The sequence below is a fragment of the Gorilla gorilla genome, chromosome 3 (genome assembly GCF_029281585.2).
Source record: "Gorilla gorilla gorilla isolate KB3781 chromosome 3, NHGRI_mGorGor1-v2.1_pri, whole genome shotgun sequence".
Lineage (NCBI taxonomy): Eukaryota > Metazoa > Chordata > Mammalia > Primates > Hominidae > Gorilla > Gorilla gorilla.
The window spans coordinates 118659197-118684440 of NC_073227.2; the positions used below are offsets into that span (position 1 = coordinate 118659197).

A 25244-nucleotide genomic window follows, 5' to 3' on the forward strand; every position below is an offset into this window, starting at 1 on the left:
TGCTTGGTCTCTTTTCTTCCAGAGAGCTGCAAGGCACTTCATTTATGGATTTCTCTTTCGAAGTATCCGAAAAGACTTCTGATATAAGCAATATTTTAAAATGCTTCTGCTCTTTAACTTTGCCAAAATAACTCTTTTTATGAGAAATTTGACATCTTTCAGATCAGAGAAGAAAGGAAAGTTGTATTTCAATTTGGAAAGAAATAATCAAAATATGTGCGTTTGATGGGATACACCAGAGAATGTGGTTTTAAAGCGCAGTAGTATTATATTTCAGAAATGCATGCCTTTGGCCTATTTACACTTCCTTTTCAAAGGTTTTATAAAAAAGAGGATTATGTTCTTATATAGCTGTCTTTGTGGCATTCCTCATTTTATTGATTTGTTTATATAACTGTACACATTTTAAATTGCTAATATACTTAAATGGCCTTATGGTTTTAAAAAGCTTTATGTTAAATTCCCATCCTGTATTTATAATTCCTGGGGATAAATTGGTGATTTGAGACTAGTGTTCTGTTTTGTGGATATTACTGCTTGAGGTCAGAAAATAATTGTTACTTGATCTACTGGTTAAAAGATATTAGTAGAGGCTAGAAGAAAATGATTACGTGAAATTAAATATTTGTGCCTTTTTATACACCGAGGAAGAATAATGTACAAATCAAATAAAAATGTTTTAAAATTAAACAAATATACCTCTTTATAGAAATAAAATGAATGCTTATTATATAACTGGTACTATTATTGGAAAGATATGTACACTTAAGCTTATATGATATGCTATCATACATAAGATAAAAAGTTGTATTCTTCCTTGCTGATGAGTAAATATTAAAATGAGGTAGTAATCAGTCTTGCCAAAGCCAGTGTTTATGAAGTGAAATATTGTTTATTCATTGACATCAAGTATAAGTGGGAAGGATGCTGAAACATATGCATGTATCTGTTTGTATATTGGCGATTCTTGAGCTACACTATTTTAATATAAAGTCTTTATTTTTATATAAAAATTCTTTATATAAAAATAGTGTAGAAGGAATCATAGTTCTTACTGCAAATACTGAAAAATAGTTACCAATAATTGTACAATATTTTATCATGTAAGTTGGTCAGAAAAGTATATATTAATATGATACAGACATACTTTGAAATTGCCAAAGTAATCAAAGTATATTTGCAACAGTTATATTCAAAAGGGAACTATTTATATACAGCATTTAAAATAAATGTTTATTTCAGTGATATCAATTAGGTTATTTGATGGTTATATTAGGTATGTTATTAAAGTCTCATGCAAGTCTTTGTATTTACCCTATTTTCTGTGTTATTCAGTTTTAGAGTAAAATAGAATTATCAGTCAATAAGTAGCGTAAAAATAAGATTCTTCAGTTTTCATCAATCTGTTGTATTTTATGAGTTTATTATTAAAGTACATCATGTGTATAAGAATAAACAACAATATGTTACTGCTACTTTTAGTGATAGTAGTTATGACTATTATCACATGAAAGCATTCCACTATAAAGACATTCTAAATATAGATTGAAGTAGATGTTGTTTTGTAACACTATCATAAGCTCTAAAAACAAGCATATGCCATTAAAGAGCTTTTTAAATGGTAGAGAAAATAAAATGAACAAAGGAACACAACTTGAGGACAATTACAGAGCACACACTAAATATGTTTTTTTATCAGAATGAAAATTAATAAGAATATTAACTGTAGCTGTTTTTTAAGAAATTAACCAAATAGTGCATTGCTTAGAAAAGAATTTGTTTACAAATTAATATAATTATAAATGTATAAAATTTTAATATAACCCCTAGAAAGTGGATATTGCAAATGAATGTGATTTCCAGCTCTACCATTCACTAAGTTGTCATTTAATTTTTCTGATTTTAGTTTCCTCCTTGGTAAAGTAAGCTTGTGTGGATTAAGTATGTTTATATAAAAAGTGTGTGTGACTCAATGTAATACGTACAGTAACATACAAAAGGTATTTCCATAAAGATATAAAAGCCAGAAGCCATATAAAGAGAGGCAAAGATGAATCTGGTGGGAAGCAGGGATAATATGCTTAACTGTGTATAAGCACTGATTTCACTTGAGCTTCTTGGCAGCCTATGTCAAAAAACAACTTGATATGCCTTGTAATTTTTATTTTATGATAAAAAGGAATATTTTAGTTCTTTAATCAAACAACTTTTGAGACAGAATAGTAGGAGGGACTTATCAGGATGTCATTAATTCCCTAGATGATTCTGTGCACATACCTAGTTACAATATGTAAGGATATTTACTGGCATTATAGTGTACCTAGTGACGGTTCTACAAAAGTTGCCCAGATGTTTTCCATGTGATTGTTTCTTGTACTAATCTTCAACAGAATCTGGGAAATAATACTGAGGACTTTACAGAAGGTAGTTTTATTTGGGTAGTATATCCCGAGTGTGTTGTTTTTTGGTGGTTAAAATTGCTTAAAGGATTCAGTTTAAAAATTTGAAAAAGTTTTGACTTGAATATATTTCCTAGTTTAGATTAAAACCAGAATACAATTCTGGTTTCCATTCATTGTACTTTATCCTTTTCTCTATGTTGTGTGATATATCCAAGTTCTAGTTCTTGAGACCAAAAACCATGTCTATCTCTGATTTTTGAGCCCATTATCAGTTTGATGGAAACCTGACTAGCATGAAAGTGAGTATTTTAAAATACCACTTTAGTTGTGGTACACAAATCTGTACATATGTTAGAATTGCTTAGAACCGTACATGCCCATACACATACACTAATGCATGTAAAAACTGATGAAATATGAATAAGGTCTGACATTGTACCAATGTCAGTGTCCTGGTTATGCTATTGTGTAGTAGAGTTATGCAATGTTACCATTGGAGGAAGCTGGATAAAGGGTACATGAGACCTTTCTGTGCTTTTTTTTTTTTAAATAACTTCTTGTGAGCCTCTAATTACTTCTAAATAAAAAGTTTTAAAACCTCACCTATCCAGAAAGCATATATATTCTCTTCCGTATGGGAAATGACCTTGTTGTTTCAGCAGTACCTGAGGTGGGAGGTGGGGGCAGCAGGCATACATATAAAATTTTACAGCATAGCTCATAGCAGTAATTTTAATGAGTTTGTGCAATTAATGTGAAAGACAAAATTGCCTGTAATTTTTTCTCCCTCCAAATTGGACTTTTATGGGAAAAAATCAACAAAAACCTAACAGCCCTAAAATAAGATTTACGGAGTGGGAATTCATATTTGTTGGGTTAGGACCTAGGGACAAAAGCAGAGTAAATTTCCTAGAAAGGGAATAACTGATAGGGAAATATTATAGACCAAAAAAAGTGAAATTATGAACTCAAGTAAACAGGTTGATATTAAAATGAGAAAGGACATTTTTTGCTATAGAGAATAAAAGACAGAAGATAAATGAAAGTATAAAAAAACCTTTAAGTAGTAAAGAGGGCACTCAAAAGTGTATTCCTGGGTATAGTTCTGTCTTCCCAGTAAGGTAGATGTCAGGCTCATCTGTTAATAAAAGTCAACACCAAAATGATGGTAGGAAGTTTGTGGTTTTGGGGGAAAGTTCAGAATTGGGACTGTAGGACATGTAAATCATGAAGATACGATTTTTTAAAATAGCCAAATAGTAATGTAGGTATGCTATGGTAGAGATCTTGATTGTGCATCCATTAATGTATAGTGTGCTTAAAATGTCTGTAGGCTAAGGAATTATTTTGACTTTGATATGTGGACAGGAAGGAGCCTCTGAAAGTAACTTGAAGAAATTGATATTTTCAGTTTTGTAGCATCATATAGTCTAATTGGAATGGACAGAGATGTGAGGCAGAGATATCAGGAAGCCATTACAGGAGGCCGGATGTGGTGTGGTAAATAGTGACTGCGGCAGAGAGAACGAAATTATATTGTGAAGTGAGAGACAGTACTCAGCTAGTTTATTATCAGTTTGGCTGGTTTTTGCATAGCACTGCACCAGGTTTATTTAAGCAATGTAAAGTACTCTGTCTCTTCAGATAGTTTACACTTTGAGAAACTATGATCTTTCCATTTTTGTACTTGGTATTAAATTTAAATCCCTCTTTTATTAAATGGTGTTTGGAAATCCAAGATTCTGTAAAGTTTACCTTAAAATTGTAGGACAAAGAACACATATTACTGCTTTTTTCCCCATGCTTGATTACTTTCCAAATACTATATTATAAAAAGCTAATGTCTTAGGGAAGACATGTAATAGTAATTTCGAGTAATTGTTCTTAATTTTATAGATACGAAAATGGAGGCAACCTGTGAGAGAGTATTGCACGTGGCAAAAATATTAGATGATTTTTCTTGGGTTCAATAAGAAGTCATATATGGTTGCCTTCCCCCCCAACCCACCCCCATTCTCTGAGTCAGAAGTCTGAATGGCTTTAGAACTTTCCTTTCCTCATTAAGAGGACTTAGGTAGGGTGGGAAAAGTCTAATTATAGAGGCCTAGTTGGGGGTTTAAAAACATTTTTTGTCTAAATCTGTTTTTTCCCCTTACCTTTACCACTCTCATTTCACCTGTTAAAGTCAAAGTTTAGATATGTGAAACATAAGATTTCCAGTCTGCTTATTGAAACCCTATCAACACATATTATCCTCTGCTCTTTTTAATAGGGTTTTGTTTACATTTTTAAAATTTTCTTATTTGTAACCAAGTTGAAGTACTGAGAACTTTCTCAACTTTTAATCAGCCTTTTCCTTGCTACAAGTAGGGTGCATTTTCCTTGGCGGTGAGGAAATATGAAAAATAAATGCTACGTAAAAGTGAATAATTCAGGGCCAGGCATAGTGGCTCACGCTTGTAATCCCATCATTTTGGGAGGGCGAGGCAGGTGGATCACTTGAGGTCAGGAGTTCAAGAGCAGTCTGGTCAACATGGTGAAACCCCATCTCTACTTTTTAAAAAGAAAAGAAAACAAAACAAAACAAAACTAGCCAGGCATGGTGGCATATACCTGTAATTCCAGCTTTGGGAGGCTGGGGCATGAGAATTGCTTGAACCCAGGAGGCAGTGATTTAAGATCACAGCACTGTACTCCCGCCTAGGTGATGGAGTGAGACTCTGTCTCAAAAAAAAAAAAAAAAAAGAGTGAATAATTTACATTTTTCCTGCTGAGTAAAATGTTTTTACCCTTTGAGAAACTATGCTGTCATCAGTTCAGATTAAATTCTAAATCATAACTATATATACATTTGCTCACACACACATATATATATACATATATATATATAGTCTAGCATAATTTAGGTATGAAATAGTTTGGTACAAAAACACCTTTTATATTTAAAATATTTATAAAACCTTTTGATCTTGAACAATTGGAGTAATAAATTGGAACAATAAATTACATACATTATTATCTAAATGCTATGTAAAAGTCACTTTAGGTAACTTTTATGGAAATAATTGAGTTAAATGACTTTATAATTTGTTTATAAACTAAAGATATTCAGTCTTTTGCTAATAAAATGATACAGAAATATAAAAATATAGGGAGTAAAGAAAGCTTTAGTAATTTCTTTAGGAAATGTATTGCCATTTATGGAGCCTTTATTAGATAAAGGGTTTTTGAAAAAGTAGAATTATTGAACAATTTTAACTAATGTGAGAAATCTGTTGGACTACAGAAATTAATACTAGTATCAGCAGGCACACCAAAAACTGTGTCCATCAAATGCTGGGCCATAACCTCATTTTATGCTGTGTCCTTGGTACTAGTGCTTTGGGAAATGAAAGATTTAATTCATTTACTTTTCCTGATCTGGCATTACAAGTGTAAATGTATATACACCTTGAAATTTTCCCACCTAAATGCAGATTTTTAAACCTGAATATAATGTCACAAAATTGCAAATTGCATGCTTCTCTTTTGATATGTGTGCACTTAACAGTCATGGTGGCTTTTTCTTCATGACTCATTTTTGTAATTTTACTTATGTAATATGTTATAGCTTTTGCTTTTATATCTTGTCTTTCAGGGATTTTGCCTGAATCTGGAAGGTGAATAAATTGAGTTTTGAGTTTAGAAACGATATTCATGAGCTTTTTTATTTGAATGCTGAAAACATTCGATTATGTCTAAGGTACATAATAGAAATTCACTGTTGGCAAAATTATAGGGGGAAATGTAAGCATTAGAATTTAATTTTCTTTCCTAGTAGACTTCATAAATACATTTTAACTTTATCTTGAAAAACAATGTAGGGTCTGGATGTGGTGGCTCACAGCTGTGATCCTAACATTTTCAGAGGCTAAGGTGAGAGGATCACTTGAGCCCAGGAGTGCAAGATTAGCCTGGGCGTCATAGCAAGATCGCATCTCTACAAAAAATAAATTTAGCTGTGCATGATGGAGCACTTCTGTAGTCCTGCTACTCAGGAGGCTGAGGTAGGATGACACGAGCCTGGGAGTTCAAGGCTGCAGGGAGACATGATTGTGCTAACACACTCCAGCCTGGGTGACAGAGCAAGACCTTGTCTGAAAACAGACAACAACTAACACAATGTAGGTATGTCTATTACCATTTCCCTGTTCCAGGAAATTAAAATAGAACTTGGCAAAATTAAAAGCAGTATATTTAATAGGAATGGAAAAAAAAGCCTTCATAATCATGCAGATCAGAATGGCCAGTATTTCAGACTTAGAAAAATACGTTGCTGCTCATGATTTACATCCCTGACTTCTAATCTCTTTGAGTGTGAAAACTTCCTTTTTAACACCACAAATTATTGTTCTCTCCCTTTGAGGATATAGGTCACATATTTTTATAGTAATGATTATACTTACAAAATGTATGTACTGAGAAGATATGAAATAATGAGTAAATGCCAGGAAATTCTCACTCTATGTCTTTGTATTCTTTGGTGTATACATACTACAATTAAATCCACACATATTGATTGAACCAACTATGTTTAGGGGGCACTGCCTGTGATGGGGATTATAGGGGAAAGAATGAGCAAGAAGTCTCTATCCTTGTGAGGCTTTCACAGGAGGAGGTAGATAATAAACAAGTAAATACTACAGAAAAGATATTTATAGATTGTGATGACTGACATCAAGGGAATAAAGAAGGTGGTGTATAATAATGGAGTGTATTTGAGGGTGAAGAAAGTTCTCTCTGTGGATGTTATTTAAGCTGAGGTCTGGAAAATGAGAACGAGCCAGCTAAGAGAAGAGGAAGAATATTCCTTATAGAAGTAGAGTAATTGAGCTAATTGTGGTGGCTCACATCTGTAATCCCAGAACTTTGGGATGCCAAGGCTCAAGGGCTGCTTGAGGCCAGGAGTTTGAGACCAGCCTGGGCAACACAGCAAGACTCTTGTCTCTACAAAATAAAAAATGAGCCATTATGGTGGCACGTGTCTGTAATCCCAGCTACTCTGGAGTCTGAGGTGGGAGGATCACTTGAGCCCAGGAGTTCTAGGCTGCAGTGAGCCATCACACCACTGCACTCCAGCCTAGATAACAGTGAGACCCTGTCTCAAAAAAAAAAAAAAAAAAAAAAAAAGTGTGGTAATTGTAAAGCCCTGAGAGGGCAAGGGATTTGGTAGAAATTCAGAAAGGAAACCAGGGTATGCAAGATACTGTGAACAGGGAGTATTGTGTGATAAAGTTCAAGAAACAAACAAAAGTGTTGATGATAGAAAGCCTCATGAATCATCTTGAAGTAGTGAGAAGTTGTTGAAGGCAAGAAGTGACATGATCTGATTTGGATTCTAAAAACATCACTCTTGGAGCTGCATGGAAAAGGAGTTGAGAAGCGTGGAAATTAAGAGTTAAGAAGGGAAGCATTGAGACTAATTGAAAGACTTTTGTGATTGTCCAGTCACAACATAGTGGTAACTTGGATTAAGTTATAGTAGTGTGGAAGGAGGAGGAACTTAGAAAGTATTTGGAGTGATGGATTGGATTGGGAAAGTGAGAAAGGGAGAAATCAAGAGTGATTTCTAGGACTTGAGTACCTGGACAGAAGATGGGGCAATTTGCCGATGTAGGAAAGAACAGAGGTTGTTTTTTGTTTCTGGGTTTTTCCGTCATTGCTGCTTGTTTTTATTTTGTTTTGCTGCGGGCATTATTAAGTCTGAGATTCTTCATAGAGACACAAGAAGAAATGGCACATAGGCGATTTCTATATCTTTATATTCTTTTACATTTGGGGAATAAATATTCAAAAAGTTAAAATAATCTCCTGCATTTAGCAAAATGTTGTTAACTGTTTCTTAGATGGAATATGTAGATTCAGGGAACCAAGAGAAATTAGAAAGCTTAAGTGAATAAAACTACCTTGAAATCATAGTTTTTTACATAGGAGGGAATTTAAAAGTCATCTCAGCCACCCCTGCCAAATTTTACAGATAAAAAAACTGAGACCTGAAAATTCAAGTGACTTATCAGAATCAACAGCTAAATTGGTGATAGTGTTGATCTGAAAACCAGATCTCAGGTTCATTGTTTCCGTAAGTATATCTGAGGAAGTTATCACTGTCAAATACATAAATGCACTGTCATTAAATACATTTATGCTTCAGTGTGAATAATTCTGAGCACGCAGGTTTTGGAATATGTTTTAAGGATTTTACTAAAAGCTGTTCTTAAGCCAACATTTTGTTTAATTTGTTTAAAGAACACAAAAATAAAATTTACCTAATTGAAAGAACGTAGAGTAGAACCAAGTGATGGAGGAAAAACTTTTTACATTTTTCCAAGTATAAAAGCTTTATTTAAAAAAAAAAAAAGTATGATATGAGGGCTGGGTGCGGTGGCTCACACCTGTAATCCCAGCATTTTGGGGAGGCTAAGGCTGGAGGATTACTGGAGGCCAGGAGTTCAAGACCCACCAGAGCAACATAGGGAGATCCCATCTCTACAAAAAAGTAAAAGAATTAGCCTGGCGTGGTGGCACACACCTGTAGTCCCAGCTACTCCAGAGGCTGAGACTTGAGCCCAGAAAGTCAAGGCTGCAGTGAACTCTGATCAGGCCACTGCATTCCAGCCTGGGTGACAGAGCAAGAAGACCCTGTCTCAAAAAAAGAAAAAAAAAGTATGTATGTGAATAAACATACTTTATTATATTTGATTTATTCTTGACATTTTCTCTGTAGAGAAGTGTGTGAAATACTGACTTCCCTTTTAAACTCATTGGGAATAAAGGATGTTCAGATTTGATTGGATTCTTAGTAATACCTAAGGAAACCCAATTAAAAATTTGAGAGTTTTACTCTTCCCAGTAAACCAGCTAGACAAATACAGGTATGTTCTTCAAGTTTGCAGACAAGTATCTATTGCTTTGTATTGTTTTCTTTACACACAAGGTGTATAAAGAAAAATTAAAATTGGGCCAGGCATCGTGGCTCACACCTGTAATCCCAGCACTTTGGGAGGCTGAGGTGAGCAGATCCTTTGAGCTCAGGAGTTTGAAACCAGCCTGGGCAACATGGTGGGACCCCCTATCCCCTCTCTACAAAAAAGTACAATAATTGGCCTGTTGTGGTGGCATGCACCTATAGACCCTGCTACTTGGGAGGCTGATGTGGGAGGATCGCTTGAGCCTGGGAGATCGAGGCTGCAGTGAGTGGAGATTGTGCCACTGCATTCCAGCCTGGGCAACAGAGCAAGACCCTGTCTCAAAAAAAATAAAATAATACTGTCCTTCTAATTGTTCTGAATAAATTCACTTTTTCCTGCAATAGTGATATAAGGAATTTATACACATCTAACTTTTTTTAAATGTTACTTTTTATCACTTTTGTTCGATTTTTATTGATTGTTAATATACCCTTTTAAATATCTCTATTGGCACAGCAAAGTAAGCTTTTCAGTTTAGTAGCTCTCTAACAAAATATTTTCTAATTCTGTGCTTTAAGTGAAATAAAACGGGGATGAAAGTGGCAAAACCATATTATCATGTCCATGAGCAGCCAAAAAGAAGTCTTTAGTGACCAGAGAAACCTTAACGTAAACAGTAAGAAGCAAGTAATAGGACAGAAACAAACAGATTCTTTACTCAAAATGTTTGTCATTTGAAGTAAATACAAGTGGTGGTTCTCTTTCTCTCACTCTCTTTTCAACATAATATGGGTCAGATAATAAGTATTTAATATATATGTGATATGGTTTGGCTACATCCTCACCCAAATCTCCTCTTGAATTCCCATATATTGTGGGAGGGACCCAGTGGGAGGTAATTGAATCATGGGGGCAGGTCTTTCCCATGCTGTTCTCGTGATAGTAAGTCTCATGAGATCTGACGGTTATTATAAGGGGGAGTTTTCATGCACAAGCTCTCTTTGCTTGCTGCCATCCATGTAAGACATGACTTGCTTCTCCTTGCCTTTGAAGCCATGATTGTGAGGCTTTCCCAACCACGTGGAACTGTAAGTCCAATTACACCTCTTTCTTTTGTAAATTGCTCAGTCTTGGGTATGTCTTTATCAGCAGCATGAAAACAAACTAATACAGTAAATTGGTACCAGGAGTGGGGCACTGCTGAAAAGATACCCGAAAATGTGGAAGCAACTTTGGAACTGGGTAGCAGGCAGAGATTGGAGCAGTTTGGAGGGCTCAGAAGAAGACAGGAAAATGTAGGCAAGTTTAGATCCCTACAGGCTTGAATGGCTTTTCCCAAAATGCTGATAGCGATATGGACAATAAAGTGCAGGCTGAGGTAGTCTCAGATAGAAATGAAAAACTTGTTGGAAACTGGAGCAAAGGTGATTCTTGTTATGTTTTAGCAAAGGGACTGGCAGCATTTTGCCCCTGCCCTAGAGATTTGTGGAACTTTGGACTTGAGAGAGATGATTTAAGGTATCTGGCAGAAGAAATTTCTAAGCAGCAAAGCATTCAAGAGGTGACTTGGGTGCTGTTAAAAGCATTCAGTTTTAAAAGGAAAACAGAGCATAAAAGTTTGGAAATATGCAGCCTGACTATGTGACAGAAAAGAAAATTCTATTTTTCTGAGGAGAATTTCAAGCCAGCTGCAGAAATCTGCGTAAGTAAGGAGGAACTGAATGTTAATCCCCAAGACAGTGGGGAAAACGTCTCCAGAGCATGTCAGAGGTCTTCACAGCAGCCCCTCCCATCACAGGCCTGGAGGCCTAGGAAGAAAAGATGGTTTTGTGGGCTGGGCCTAGGGCCTGCCTACTCTGTGCAGCCTAGGGACTTAGTACTCTGCCTTCCAGCCACTCCAGCTATGGTGAGCAGGGGCCAAGGTACAGCTCAGGCTGTGGCTTCAGAGGGTGGAAGCCCCAAGCCTTGGCAGCTTCTATGTGGTGTTGATCCTGCGAGTGCACAGAAGTCAAGAATTGAGTTTGGGAACCTCCACCTATGTTGCAGCAAATGTATGGAAACACCTGGTTGGCCAGGCAGAAGTTTGCTTCAGGGGTGGGACCCTCATGGAGAACCTCTGCTAAGGCAGTGCAGAAGGGAAATGTGGGGTTGGACCCCCACACAGAGTCCCTACTGGGGCATCACGTAATGGAGCTGTGAGAAGAGGGCCACCATCCTCCAGACCCCAGGACGGTAGATCCATCAACAGCTTGCACCATGCACCTGGAAAAGCTGCAGACACTCAACGCCAGCCCATGAAAGTAACCAGGATGGGGGCTATACCCTGCAAACAAGAGGGCAGAGCTGCCCAAGACCATGGGAACCTACCTCTTGCATCAGCATGACTTGGATGTGAGACATGGAGTCAAAAGAGATCATTTTGAAGCTTTAAGACTTGACTGCCCTGCTGGATTTCAGACTTGCATGCAGCCTGTAGCTCCTTTGTTTTGGCCAGTGTCTCCCATTTGGAATGGTTGTGTTTATCCAATGCCTATAGCCCCACTGTATCTAGGAAGTAACTAACTTGCTTTTGATTTTACAGGTTCATAGGCAGAAGGGATTTGCTTTGTCTCACATGAGACTTTGGACTGTGGACTTTTGAGTTAATGCTGAAATAAGAATTTGGGGGAATGTTGGGAAGGCATGATTGGTTTTGAAATGTGAGGACATGAGATTTGGGAGGGGCCGGGGGTGGAATGATATGATTTGGCTCTGTCCCCACCCAAATCTCATTTTTAATTCCCATGTATTGTGGGAGGGACCCAGTGGGAGATAATTGAATCATGGGGGCAGATCTTTCCTGTGCTGTTCTCATGATAGTAAGTCTCATGAGATCTGATAGTTACTGTAAGGGGGAGTTTTCCTGCACAAGCTCTGTTTGCCTGCTGCCATCCATGTAAGATGTGACTTGCTCCTCCTTGCCTTCTGCCATGATTGTGAGGCTTCCCCTGCCATGCGGAACTATAAGACCAATTAAACCTTTTCCTTTTGTAAATTGCCTAGTCTTGTGTATGTCTTTATCAGCAGCGTGAAAACAAACTAATACTGTATGTATCACCTCATCTTGGTTAACTGAGATTCATATTATGCACTGCTTTATAGTAAAAACAGAAAGGAATGGAGATATGCCAGATTATTTGTTTTGAGTTGGTATATATTTCAGGAAGTCATAAATAAATGAGAATGATGAGCAGTTTTCTTAAAGGTGACTTTATGTTAAAATTGATTGACTAACAACCAAGCCTCCAGGTAAAATATTTAATTTTTTATGAGTGAGATCAATTGCATTATTTTTACATGAAGATCTATATTTAACAATCCTTATTTCCTTTAGCCTTTAACTTTTTTCATCATTTTATGATTTGTATGATTATGTTATTATTAAATTAATTAGAAAAGTTATACGTTTAAAATTTGTTTCATAGAATGGGGCTGATTCTTTTCTGTAGCTCTGTTGATTTCGGAGAAGGAGAAGCCCTATATGTACCTATATAAATCAGCTGAAGTTCCACTTCAGTTTGATATGCATGTACTGAAGTCCTCTTATACACTGAGGAATACACTCATTCTTTTAAGAATTTTTCATTTTTACAGTGTATTAGTCTGTTTCACATGCTAATCAAGACATACCCAAGTCTGGGTAATTTATAAAGAAAAAGTTTAATGGACTCACAGTTTCACATGACTGGGAAGGTCTCACAATCATGGTGAAAGGTGAAGGAGGAGTAAAGGCTTACATGGTGGCAGGCAAGAGAGCTTGTGCAGGAGAACTGCCCTTTATAAAACCATCTGATCTCATGAGACTCATTCACTGTCACAAGAACAGCATAGGAAAAACAATCCCCCATGATTCAGTTACCTCCAACTGAGTCCCTCCCATGACACGTGGGGATTGTGGGAGCTATAATTCAAGATGAGATTTGGGTGGGGACACAGCCAGACCATATCATACAGTATATGAAAACTTCTTAAATATAATGTTTCAGTGGCTCATCATTCTTTTAATGCTTAATAACCATATACTCACAAATACACACCTATGATATGATCTAGCTGTTTTATTCCTAGATACTTGCCCAAAGACTTATGCGTGAATGTTCAATGCAGCATTATTCACAGTAGCCTAAAACTAGAAACAACCCAATGTCAATCAGTATATTTGAGTGGATAAAAGATATAGTGGTATATCCAAACAATGGAATACTATTTAGCAATGAAAAAATACTTATATACGTGATGACATGGATGAATCTCAAAATCATTAGAGTGAAAATAGACACATAAAAGAATACTTACTGCATGAAGCCATTTCTATAAAATGCAAAGTAATCTATACTGACAGAAAACAGTGGTTACCTGGGACCAGAGGTGGAGGGAAAGATGGCTTATGAAAGGACTTGAGGATTCTTTTGGTTGTGATGAAAATGCTCAGTATGTTGATTGTGGTGATGGTTCCTAAGGTATGTAGAGCTGTCAGCACTCATCAGTTAAACACACTTTAAATCTGTGTAGTTTATTTTACCTACATTTTTCCTTAATAGAGCTAATAAGGAAGGGAATCCAATTCGAATCTAAACAAAAAGGTACACAATTTTTGTTTCTTTTTATATACATGTTAAATTGCAGTAAGGGCTTGAAAGACATTCTGGAAAACATGGCTATGAATCTCTTTCTGACTCCTCCAGGTAAAAGTAATTTCCTTATTTGTGCTTCCATTTTACTCTGAACACTTAATTTTGTTTGCTGCTTAAATTATATGTTTTCCCTCACACTTCCCTCTTTTTCCCCTCACCCAAGTAAAACTGTGAATTATCTGTCTTTGTATTCTCAGGACCTAGTTCAATGTATGAAACATAGTGAGCATTCAGAAAAGTGATAAAGGAGGGAGAGAATGCTAATTTAGTTGCAGATTTTGAGATATATTGATGAAACTGTGTAATACATTTCATTAATCAGTATTTAAAATAAGGAAATTTTACTCCTATTAAATAGGATTTAACTTAGATTATAAGTGAACTAGAGAAAATATGTTAATGTTACCATGTAGATCTACCTATTGTGGATTCATTATTTATAGATATTAGGTGAATGTATTCATGTTTATTATGAACATTTTATTCCTTTTTATTCCTGTGCAGTTTTATATAAACCTCCTTTCTCCTTTTTTCTCCAGTCATTCCTCCAAAAGAGGTATATTCTCTTCTCTATGCTTCTGTAACACACCATAAAAAAATTGGATTAAAGCTTTTTTTTTTTTTTTTAACGGAGTCTCGCTCTGTCACCCTGGCTGGAGTGCAGTGGCACGATCTCTGCTCCCAGCTCATTGCAACTTCCACCTCCTGGGTTCAAGCGATTCTCCTGCCTCAGCCTCCCGAGTAGCTGGGACTACAGGCGCGTGCCAACACACCTGGCTAATTTTTGTATTTTTAGTAGAGATGGGGTTTTGCCATATTGGCCAGGCTGGTCTCGAACTCCTGACCTCAGGTAGTCCACCTGCCCCAGCCTCCCAAAGTGCTGGGATTACAGGTGTGAGCCATCGCGCCCAGCTGTATTGAGGCTTTTATTCTGTTTACTACTCTGTCTTCCTCATTGGAATAGAAACTCTTTGAAAGCAAAGTCTTGTATTGCTGTTAGTGTCTACTGTACCTGACACAAAGCCTAAGTTAAAACTTAATAAGCATCTGTTCTGTGATTGTGAATGTGTGGATTTATCCCTAGTTTTATCAGTTTTTGTTTTATATATTCTGAAGCTCTGTTTGTAGGCATTTATACATCATTTAGGATTGTTATATCTTTTTTTTTTTTTTGAGACGGAGTCTCTCTGTCACACAGGCTGGAGTGCAGTAGCAGGATCTTGGCTTACTGCAGGCTTCATCACCCGGGTTCAAGTGATTCTCCTGCCTCAGCCTCCTGAGTAGCTAGGATTACAGGCGTGTACCACCATCCCCAGCTAATTTTTTTTTGTATTTTTAGTAGAGGCAGGATTTCACCATGTCGGGCCAGGCTGGTCTTGAACTCCTGACTTCAAATGATCCACTTCAGCCTCCCCAAATCCTGGGATTCTAGGTGTAGGATTGTTGTATCTTCTTGTTGAATTAACCCTCTTGTTGTTATGTAATGTCCCCCTTTATCCCTGATAATACTGCTTATTTTTTATTTTTTTAGATGGAGTCTTGCTCTGTTGCCCAGGCTGGAGTGCAGTGGTGCGATCTTGGCTCACTGCAACCTCTACCTTCCAGGTTTAAGTGATTCTCATGCCTCAGCCTCCCGAGTAGCTGGGATTATAGACACACGCCACCATGCCTGGCTAATTTTTGTATTTTTAGTAGAGATGAGATTTCACTGTGTTGGCCAGGCTGGTCTCAAACTCCCGCCTTGGCTTCCCAGAGTGCTGGGATTACAGGTACGAGCCTCCGCCCCTGGCCAATACCGCTTGTTCTGATGTCTACTATGTCTGACAATGTAGACACACCAGTTTTCCTTTGATCAGTGTTTGCATGGTATATCTTTTACCAACCTTTTAATATTATTTAATATTCTTAAAGTGGGTTAATTATAGACAGCATGGTTGGGTCTTGCTTTTTTACCCAATCTGACCATCTCTCCCTTTTAAGTGACATTTAGATTATATGTATTTAATATGATCTTTCTGTGGTTGGCTTCAAATCTACCATCTTCCTAGTTGTTTCTTTTTTTCTCCCACAAAGGCGGGTTTATTTCCGAACCTAGTTGTTTTCTGATTGTCTGAACTGTTCTTTGTTCCTCTTTCCCTCTTTGTCCGCCTTTTTTTGGATTCTTCACATTTAGCTCCATTACTGGCTTCTTGTGTTTTTTTATTGTTTGTTTTTGAGGTGGAGTCTTGCTTTGCCACCCAGGTTAGCGTGCTGTGGCGCGATCTCGGCTCACTGCAACCTCCGCTTCCTAGGTTCAAGCAATTCTTCTGCCTCAGCCTCATGAACAGCTGGGACTACAGGTGCACGCCACCATGCCCAGCTAATTTTTGTATGTTTTTTAAATAGAGATGGGGTTTCACCATGTTGGCCAGGCTGACCTCGAACTCCTGACCTGAAGTGATCCGCCTGCCTTGGCCTGCCAAAGTGCTGAGATTACAGACATGAGCCCTCGTGCCCAGCCCATTATTGGCTTCTGATGCCACTTTGTAAGTTTTTAGTAGTTGCCCTGTGGCTTGCAATATTTATTCTTAGCTTATCACAGTTTATCTTCAAATATTATGTCACATTAATTTAATCAGTCACCTTACTGTACAGTTCCACTTCCTCCCTTAAATCTTTTATGCTTTTGTTTTCTATTTCATGTTTACATATGTTAGAAATCCCGAATATATTGATGTTATTTTTACTTAAAAATTTGAGACACAGTCTTGCTGTGTTGCGCAGGCTGGTGTGTAGTAGTGTAATCATGGCTCACTGTAACCTTGAACTCCTAGGCTCAAGTGATTCTCTTACCGCAGCCTCCTGAGTAGCTAGGACTACAAGTGCATGCCACAATGCCTGGCTAATTTCTTTTTTTCCTTTTGAATAGAGACAGGTTCTCACTATGTTGCCCAGGCTGATCTCAACCTCCTGGCCTCAAGAGATCTTCCTGCCTTGGCCTCCCAAAGTGCTGAGATTATAGGCATGAGCCACTGTACCTGGCCTGTTTTTACTTTAGACAGTCAATTAACTTTTAAAAATAGGAGAAAAACTGTCTTAACATACTTCTGTCATTTTCAGTGCACTACATTCTTTGGGTAGATCCAAATTTTTGTCTAGTATACCTCTAACTGAAAAACTTTTACTAACATTTTTTGCATAACAGGTTTATTGCAATGAATTATCTCTTTTATTTGCTTGAAACAATTTTACTTAACCTTACTTACTGGAAGATATTTTCACTGGGTGTAGAATTCTAGGTTGGACTTTAAAGATGTTATTTCATTGTCTTCTAGCTTGCATAGTTTTTGATGAGAAGTCTGCTTTATTTCTTATTTTTTCTGTTTTTTTCCCCCTTCCGGCTGCCTTTAAGAGATTCTCTCTCTTTCCCTCTCTCTCCCTCCCTCCCTCCCTCTCTCTCTCCCTCCCTCCCTCTTGTTTGTTTTTCAACAGCTTGGCTATGATAGGTCTAGGTATGTTTAACTGTTTTCCTTTGCTTGGGGTTCTCTAAGCTTTAATAGATTTGTAGCGTGATGGCTTTCATTTTTGGAAAATTTTTCAGTCATTAACTCTTAAAATATTTTTCTACCCTGTCTCTAGCACTTCATTCTCTGAGATTCCAGGTACAGTAGTGCCCCCTTATCCACAAGGGATACATTCTGAGACCCTCAGTGGACACTTGAAACCAAAGGTAGTACCAAACCTGTATATATCATGTCTTTTTTAATATATTTTCACACCTGTAATAAAGTTAAACCATGAATTAGGCATGGTAAGAGATTAATACAATAACTAATAGAACAGTTATAGCCATATGTCAGCATCACTGCTCTTACACTTTGAGGCCATTAAGTAAAATAAGCATTACTTGAACACAAGCACTGCGATACCATGACAGCTGATCTGACAGTTACTTAAGTGACTAATGGGCAGATAGTGTATCTAGCATGAATACACCGGGCAAAGGGGGAGTTCATGATTTGAATGGGATGGTGTAAAATTTTATGTTACTCAGAACAGCATGCAATTTAAAACTTTATTTTTTTATTTCTGGAATTTTTTTTATTATTTTCATGCTACCATTGACCATGGGTAACAAACTGCAAAATGTAAAACCATGGATGAAGGGGGACTACTGACTACTGTACACTTAGGTTAGACCATTTGCTATTTTCTTTCCTTCGGCTCTTGGGTGCTCTGGGTTATCCCACTCCCACTTGTTTAGTTTGTTCATGTTTTAGTTTGTGTAATTTCTATTGATCTATGAGTTCACTGAGTCTTTTCTTGGTTTGTTGAGTCTGCTATTCAGCCTGTTGAAATAATTCTTTGTGTTGCTCCTTTCTAGGATTTCCATTTAACTCTTTCTTATAGTCTCCATTTTCTCCAAAATTTCACATCTATTCATGGATATTATTCACTTTTTCCACTAGATCCTGTAACATAGTCATTATCGTTACTTTAAAGACCCTGTATGATAGTTTTAACATCTGGATCACCTGTGAGTTTTGTTGGTTTCATCTTCTGACAGTGAGTTATTTTTTTCTTAAAATGCATCTCAACTTTTTATTGCAGCTGGATATTATTGTAGGAAAACAGATTAACAGTATTTAATCTCTGGAATTGAGCGCACTTCCTTTTATTTTAGGGTGTTCGCATAGGGTAGAGGTCAAGCCAGTCTAGTCAGGAGTCGAACTAGGTTCATGTTTTGTTGTTGCTCACCTTACTTGAGTGCAGTATGTTCTTCAAATTCCTTTAGTAGTCGGCTGTTCTTACTTTATGCTTAGAGTATGGGTGCTGGAGGACTTTCCTTAGTGTTCTTGCTTTGCCTTCAGGCTTGGACCCGTTCCCGCACAACTGTGGGCTTTTTCTGTGCTCTTGCTCCTCTCCCAGTGGTAAATTGTTGTTAACAGGGAACATTCCTATTACAGTTAGCCTGTAGAGCAAAATCCCATTTCTAAACAATACTCACACACAAAAAAAAGAAACTTAAATATTTCACAGTGTTGTATTATATTCTATTATATGGAGTGGTGTGTTAGTTTCCTAGGGCTGCTGTAACAAAGTACCACAAACTAGGTGGCTTAAAATAAGAGAAGTTTATTGTTTCACAGTTCCAGAGATTTTAAGTCTGAAATCAAGGTGCTCACCAGGGCATGCCTCTCTCTGAAACCTATAGGGGAGGAGGACATTTTTGCCTCTTTGTAGCTTCTGGTGGTCCCAGGTGTTCTTTGTCTTATGGTAGCATAATTCTAATCCCTGCCTCTGTCTTCACATGGCATTCCCCTCTGTGCATCCCCCTCCTCTTATAAGGATACAAGTCATATTGGATTAAAAATCTGCCCTACTCCAGTAGGACCTCACCTTAACTAATTATGTCTACAATGACCCTGTGTCCAAATAAGGTCACATTCTGAAGTGCTAGGGATTAGAACTTAAACATAGATTGAAGGAGGGCACACAATTTAACCCATGATAAGTAGAAATGACATTTATGTCTCAAAAACATTACTCTCATATCAGTAACATTATCTCCTATAGAAAAAGATACTAAACCACAGAATATTAAAAGCCAGGCTGAGAATACACTAACATATTAGAAAGATTTTTGATACTTGCTTCCTTTTCAATTCAGATAAATTTAAAGATGCAAGTGACAGTTTTTAAAAATCACATTTTAATATGAAATTTACAAACTCCAACGTATGTGTGTGTGTCACTCTCACAATCATCCATCCTCAAGGTGAATAGTAATTTATCAATATCTGTCAAAAGGCCCCATTCATTAAAAAATTCTTGAGTGCCTACTATATACTAGGCATTTGCCATACACAAGGAGGAAACGTAGTAAAATCCAAAGTTAGGATGCACTGTACGACATGCCACAATAGTTAGATTCAGTGGCTGTATTTTAGGTCTTTTCCTCACCCTTAGTGTATAACTTGTACCTGATAATAGTGTTTATTTAACTTGGTAACATTTTTTTTTCTCATTTGTGAGACATGATAACCATGACACAAATTTTATTGCTGCTTGCTTTTGATTACAGAAGGGTAATGGAAGTGCAGTAACTCTTTAGATTTAAAGCCCTGCTCTTAGCTCATGTGAAGAATGGTCATACTTGTGCCGGAAACTGCTTTGTGTGAAAGATCATCATTAAAGGATTTAATAGGACTTTAAAGAGTGGGCTGCACTTTTTCCAGTGGTTGGATGCTTCATAATTAAATGAGGAAAATTGAGATGTAAATTATATTTTTAGAAGTGACAGCTCAGGATGCTTCATAGGTTAGCTGTTACTTATGAGAAGAGTGAAAGATGAGCTTACACTTAGGGATACACAAGTTTAGGATAGGAAACCTTTTGAGAATTATTTTTAAGTGAACAATAATACTCATTATGATAATGTAACATGAAGGTATAGAGTTAACTATGGAAAACCAATTTATATGGACTTGTGCAGTGATAGCTGTTGTATTTAAAATGATTTGTTATCTAAATACTACTGGAAAAATAAGTCAGTTGTAAGATACTTCTAAAGATGACTTATGTCACTGGTTTTGCTAAAGGAACACATTATTATCATTTATTCCTTTGAATCCTTAAATTCTATTAAATATTTTTTAAAAATGCTTTTACTGTGTTTCTCAGGCTGATTTGTCCAAAGAAAGAAAAAAGCTGTATAATCAATCATTCCTATAGTGGTGGTTAATATTTTTTGAACCCAGATCACTATTATTGTAATACATGCTTTGCTTTTCTTCTCATATTTGGTAATAACGTAATTTCTAGTATACAGATTGTGTTTATGCCTTGCAAACAATTCTCAATAACACATGAGCAAAAAGCTGTGTTATAGACAATTCAGAGGAGGGGGGTGGAAGGAGAGGAGGAGAAGAAAAGCACTGTGGCTCTGAAACACAAATAGGTAATTTGCTTTGAATTGTATTGTGTTTTTATTGCATCAAATTTGTTGAATAAGTTTGTATTTTAATTTATTGAATTATGGAATTTTTGAACATTTACTAGCTTAGTGTGGATAGGAAGCCAGCTTTCATTCACAGTTCATTGCAAATAGGTGCCACATAGTTTCTAAGCCCTAGTTTCCTAGTATGTGAAATTCCTAATATATGAATACAAGGCTTAGTTTAGCTATTCTCTAAGATGTCTTCTTCTAAGTAAGTCCTAAGCATACATGATTTATATTTCAAAAGCCCAGTTTACTCAGGAATTAGAATCAAATACTATTCCAGCTTTGCAATTTAGGGATGGGATGTACTATACCTTCATATTATTGAAGGTCTGAACATTTAGATTTGTAATCCTAATGTTCAGTTTTCTGAGACATCATCCACATAGAAATTGCCCAGTAATTTAGATAATTTACATCTATGTTATGGAAAACAAAAATTTGGAAATTAGATTTCTAAATGAGATTTGACCAATTGTTCTTGGCTGGTTCATCTAGCTAGTTACTCTGGCAGTATAAGAATTTTCTGTGATCTGATGAGCTGATTAGCATACAGTCCTGTTTTCCATCTTTATAACAATACAGTAAAACTAAGTGGATAAACTGTTTTGTTTCATTTTAGTGTGGATTTCCTCAAAAATTTTCAAAATTATGAACATAGTATTTCTGAGGTCTTACTATATAATTGTGTGTGTGTGTATACCATAAGAAATTACATATTTTAAGTTGTATCATCTAATATGATTCAGCTACAGTAATAAAGATGTGACCTTAGTTTCAGTTCTTATATTTGGAAAATGAAAATCTTTCAAATTGTAACTAACTTCATAGCTGTAATTCCTTTGTGAGTCATTTCTTTTGCTGATCTTTGTGCTATATTTCTGTAGCTGAATAGTACAGTGTGGTAGCTACTAGCCAAATTTAGCTACTGAGCAATTTAAATGTGGCTAGTCTGAGTTGAGATGTAACTGTAAGGGTAGAAAACACTTGGATTTTGAAGATATATTGTGAAGATGATAATACAAAATATTTTGTTATATTTATTGATTTGCATATCAGAGTGATATATATTGAATTGAATAAAATATTACTAAAATTAATTTTCACCTGTTATTTTTTAATGTGTCTATTAGTAAATTTAAATTACACATGTGGTTCACATTTATGGCTCACACATTTCTCTTGGACCTCTTCTAGAGGGTGGTTATATTTTATCTAAGGTGTCAGATTTAGAATGACACATATTCTTCTTTTAATTTCTTTTCATTCTTATGTTCAAAAGTTAGAAAGTAGTCTAAAGCTGTTTGTATGTTCTGACAGTTAAGTAACATCTGTTTTATGCAGTGTAGATGGACACATAATGGAAGTTATGTTTGACCATCACTTGTCCACTTTTTGTAATGTTGAATTATATTGGTGTGCCCTAGAAGAGAGGGAATAAGGAAAAAAGAAACAAATCAAGAATGAAAAAAGGGAACATGCTTCTGGACTATAGGAAATGCCATTAACAAAGGCCATAGTACTAATATTCAGGAATTACCTATTGTGATTTAGAGTTACACCATATGGTTTTCTTTAATAATAGCTATTATCAAAGACATAATAACTTTCCCATATGGTTTTCTTCGATAATAGCTGATTTTGAAAACCAATGACAAAAAGTTATATTTAGTGATTTTTTTCAACCTGAGGGACAAAAACTTATACCAATAGAATATCACTTAGTTTCTGTTTTTTTCTCTTACACAGCATTGTCATTTGTGAAAGAGGGAGTGAAAGTTTTCATATTGTAAACTTCTAGGACACAGGGAAGTTCTGTAAGCTCCTATATGATGCCAATGAGAATAGTCTTAGTTTGCTTAAAAAGTGATTGTCTCTTTTCCCCATCCCACCCCCATTTCCATGTTTATTTCTTTTGTTTTTTTCTGAAAAGACATATTTAATGTCCTGCCTAGGTTTATTTTCTATTTATTCACAAAATAAAGAATAACACTGTTATGTTTTGTATTTGAAATTGTAAGGTACATTTCTTTTTTCTTTTATTTTTAATTTAACTCTTTGTTTTACAGATGAGGGCAGAAGTGCAGTTGACCAAGCAGGTGGTGCACAGATTGTAATTGACCATTTAAGGTCACTGTGCAGTATAACAGATCCCGCCAATGAGAAGCTCTTGACTGTCTTTTGTGGCATGCTGATGAACTATAGCAATGAGAATGGTAAACAAAACTGAAAACTTGCTTTATCTCTGGGGGAAAAATTAAAAATTATCTTTACTATAGTGCAAAACAAAAATATTTGAAAAATGATGAACAAAGAATTCGTAAGTGGCATATAAAATTAATAATTAGCCAATATTAAATTTCAATGTTTCAAAAATGTAAAATGGTTAATTTACTAAATGGGACTAATTTTTGAAGGGCTGCCAGTTTTGATCAGTATCAAAAACAAAAACTCCACAGCCCTATAGTATGATTTAAGCATTCTTACTATGAACATTTTAAAAGCAAACAATATTAAAATAGTTTTATCTTCATTATATGTATACCAGGAGTAGCTTTAAAATATGAACACTGTTTGCAGAAGTAAAATTATTTTATCTAGATGCTAGGTTTACTTTGAATAATTTTTTTAAAACTCTAATAAAATCTGGCTTTAGAAACAAGTTCAGAGCAACTGTAGAGATCTCATTTTAGAAATTTAATTATTGTAAACAGCAGTTTCTTTTCTCTGTAAAACATTTTTAGACCCTAGAAACAAATGATGTATCAATAATTTTCAGATAGCCTATATGGTTAATTAAATGCATATAAATCTGTGATATTAAGGCTTCACAATACGTTTGTGTCACAAAATATCCATTTGTTTCTTTATCATCTTATGTGAATCACTGTGTGGATCAGACATTCAAATTTTGGTATGTTCCTGGTATGTAACACAAATAAGGTCTTTCTGTGGTTTGTTTCATAATGGCATTTTAAGTTGTGATATTTTGGCAGAGACATTTTATTTGCATATTAGACATGCAGTATTATTCTTTACTTTCATGTGTTGTAGAAACATTTGGCCCTTTTGGCATACTTTTTATTTTTTTTCACATTTGATAGTTGTGGGTCCAAAGAAATATTCTCAATAATTCAAAAAAAAAAAAAAAAAAGAGATAAACCTTGGCAATAAATGGCTACTGATATTTGGCCCTTGTTGTTAGTGACAACAGTGAATGGTGGGGACTGTGGTAAATTGAAGAGCCCTTGTCCTATTGAAAGGGGAAAACCACTACTCTTCTCTAGCCAGTTGTTTCTGTATGACGGTTTGGCCAAATACTGCCCAATCTTTATATTTTGGGGATGGGAGGTGGGGGAGAAAGCTGAAATGTCTAGTTTGTTATATGACATCTGAGTTTTAAATGTTGGATTACTTATTTTTAATACTATAGAAGCTAAACAGAAAGTGTCTTCAGGCCTCATCCTGTCCAAGGGCTACCAGTTTTAAGCCTTTGAATTAGGATAATAGAGTTTTTATTGATCAAATGGCTTACATATTAAACTTGAGCTAATAATAAATGGTAGTCTTCATAGGATAAGTTACATCTGTTTTTCCTTCCTTCTGGTGGAATCAATTTTTCAAGAACAAATGCCCTAAATATAAATAATGAGAAACAGAAAGGACAGAGCCTGAGAAATCCACAAAATAAATACATATTTCCTAAATAATTGAAATTTAACCACAATACATAGGTATCTGAATTGCATTAAGAAATCATTGGTCAGATTTTCATATTGTTTTCTTTGCTTTTAACTGCATTTGGGCTTGGACATTTGAGAAAGTAGGAAGAACACTAAATGGGAAAAGGTTTTAGAAATATAAATGAAAGAAATTTTAAGAAGTTATTCCAGTTTTGGAAGTAGTAGAATTAGTCTTGTTATGCATCTAAACTAGCCGTTAGTTCTTTGAGGAAGCTGTTAAAAAAAATCTGTATAGAAGTATTAATATATCAGATGGCTGGTCTTCAAAAGCATCACTATTTCTAATCCAAAGCAGTGATTGAGTCCCATAATATTATAGGGTATCCCAGTGTGTAGAGTGTAGAAGTGTTCTGAGAAAGATTATTATAATTAACAGCATGTGGAGTGCACAGTCTAACTGTATAATATATATATTTTTTGAAGAGTAGGCTTTTTTCTAGAGCTCAGGCATTCCCAAGAAATAACTTAGAGACTTTAGAAAGCTATATTAACTTTTC

General features: G+C 35.8%; 1 protein-coding gene across 11 annotated transcripts in view; it reads left to right on the forward strand.

Moving 5' to 3' along the window:
• The window catches only part of RAP1GDS1 (Rap1 GTPase-GDP dissociation stimulator 1), a 174951-nt gene that overhangs the window by 89145 nt on the left and 60562 nt on the right, over positions 1-25244 (forward strand). For 7 of the 11 annotated variants that reach the window (XM_019025704.4, XM_019025705.4, XM_019025706.4 and 4 more), the window contains one exon: positions 23074-23220. The exons of the other annotated variants lie outside the window; for them this stretch is intronic. In XM_019025704.4, the coding sequence (XP_018881249.1) occupies positions 23074-23220 (147 nt within the window). The remainder of the gene's footprint in view (positions 1-23073; positions 23221-25244) is intronic. 11 annotated transcript variants of the gene reach the window in all.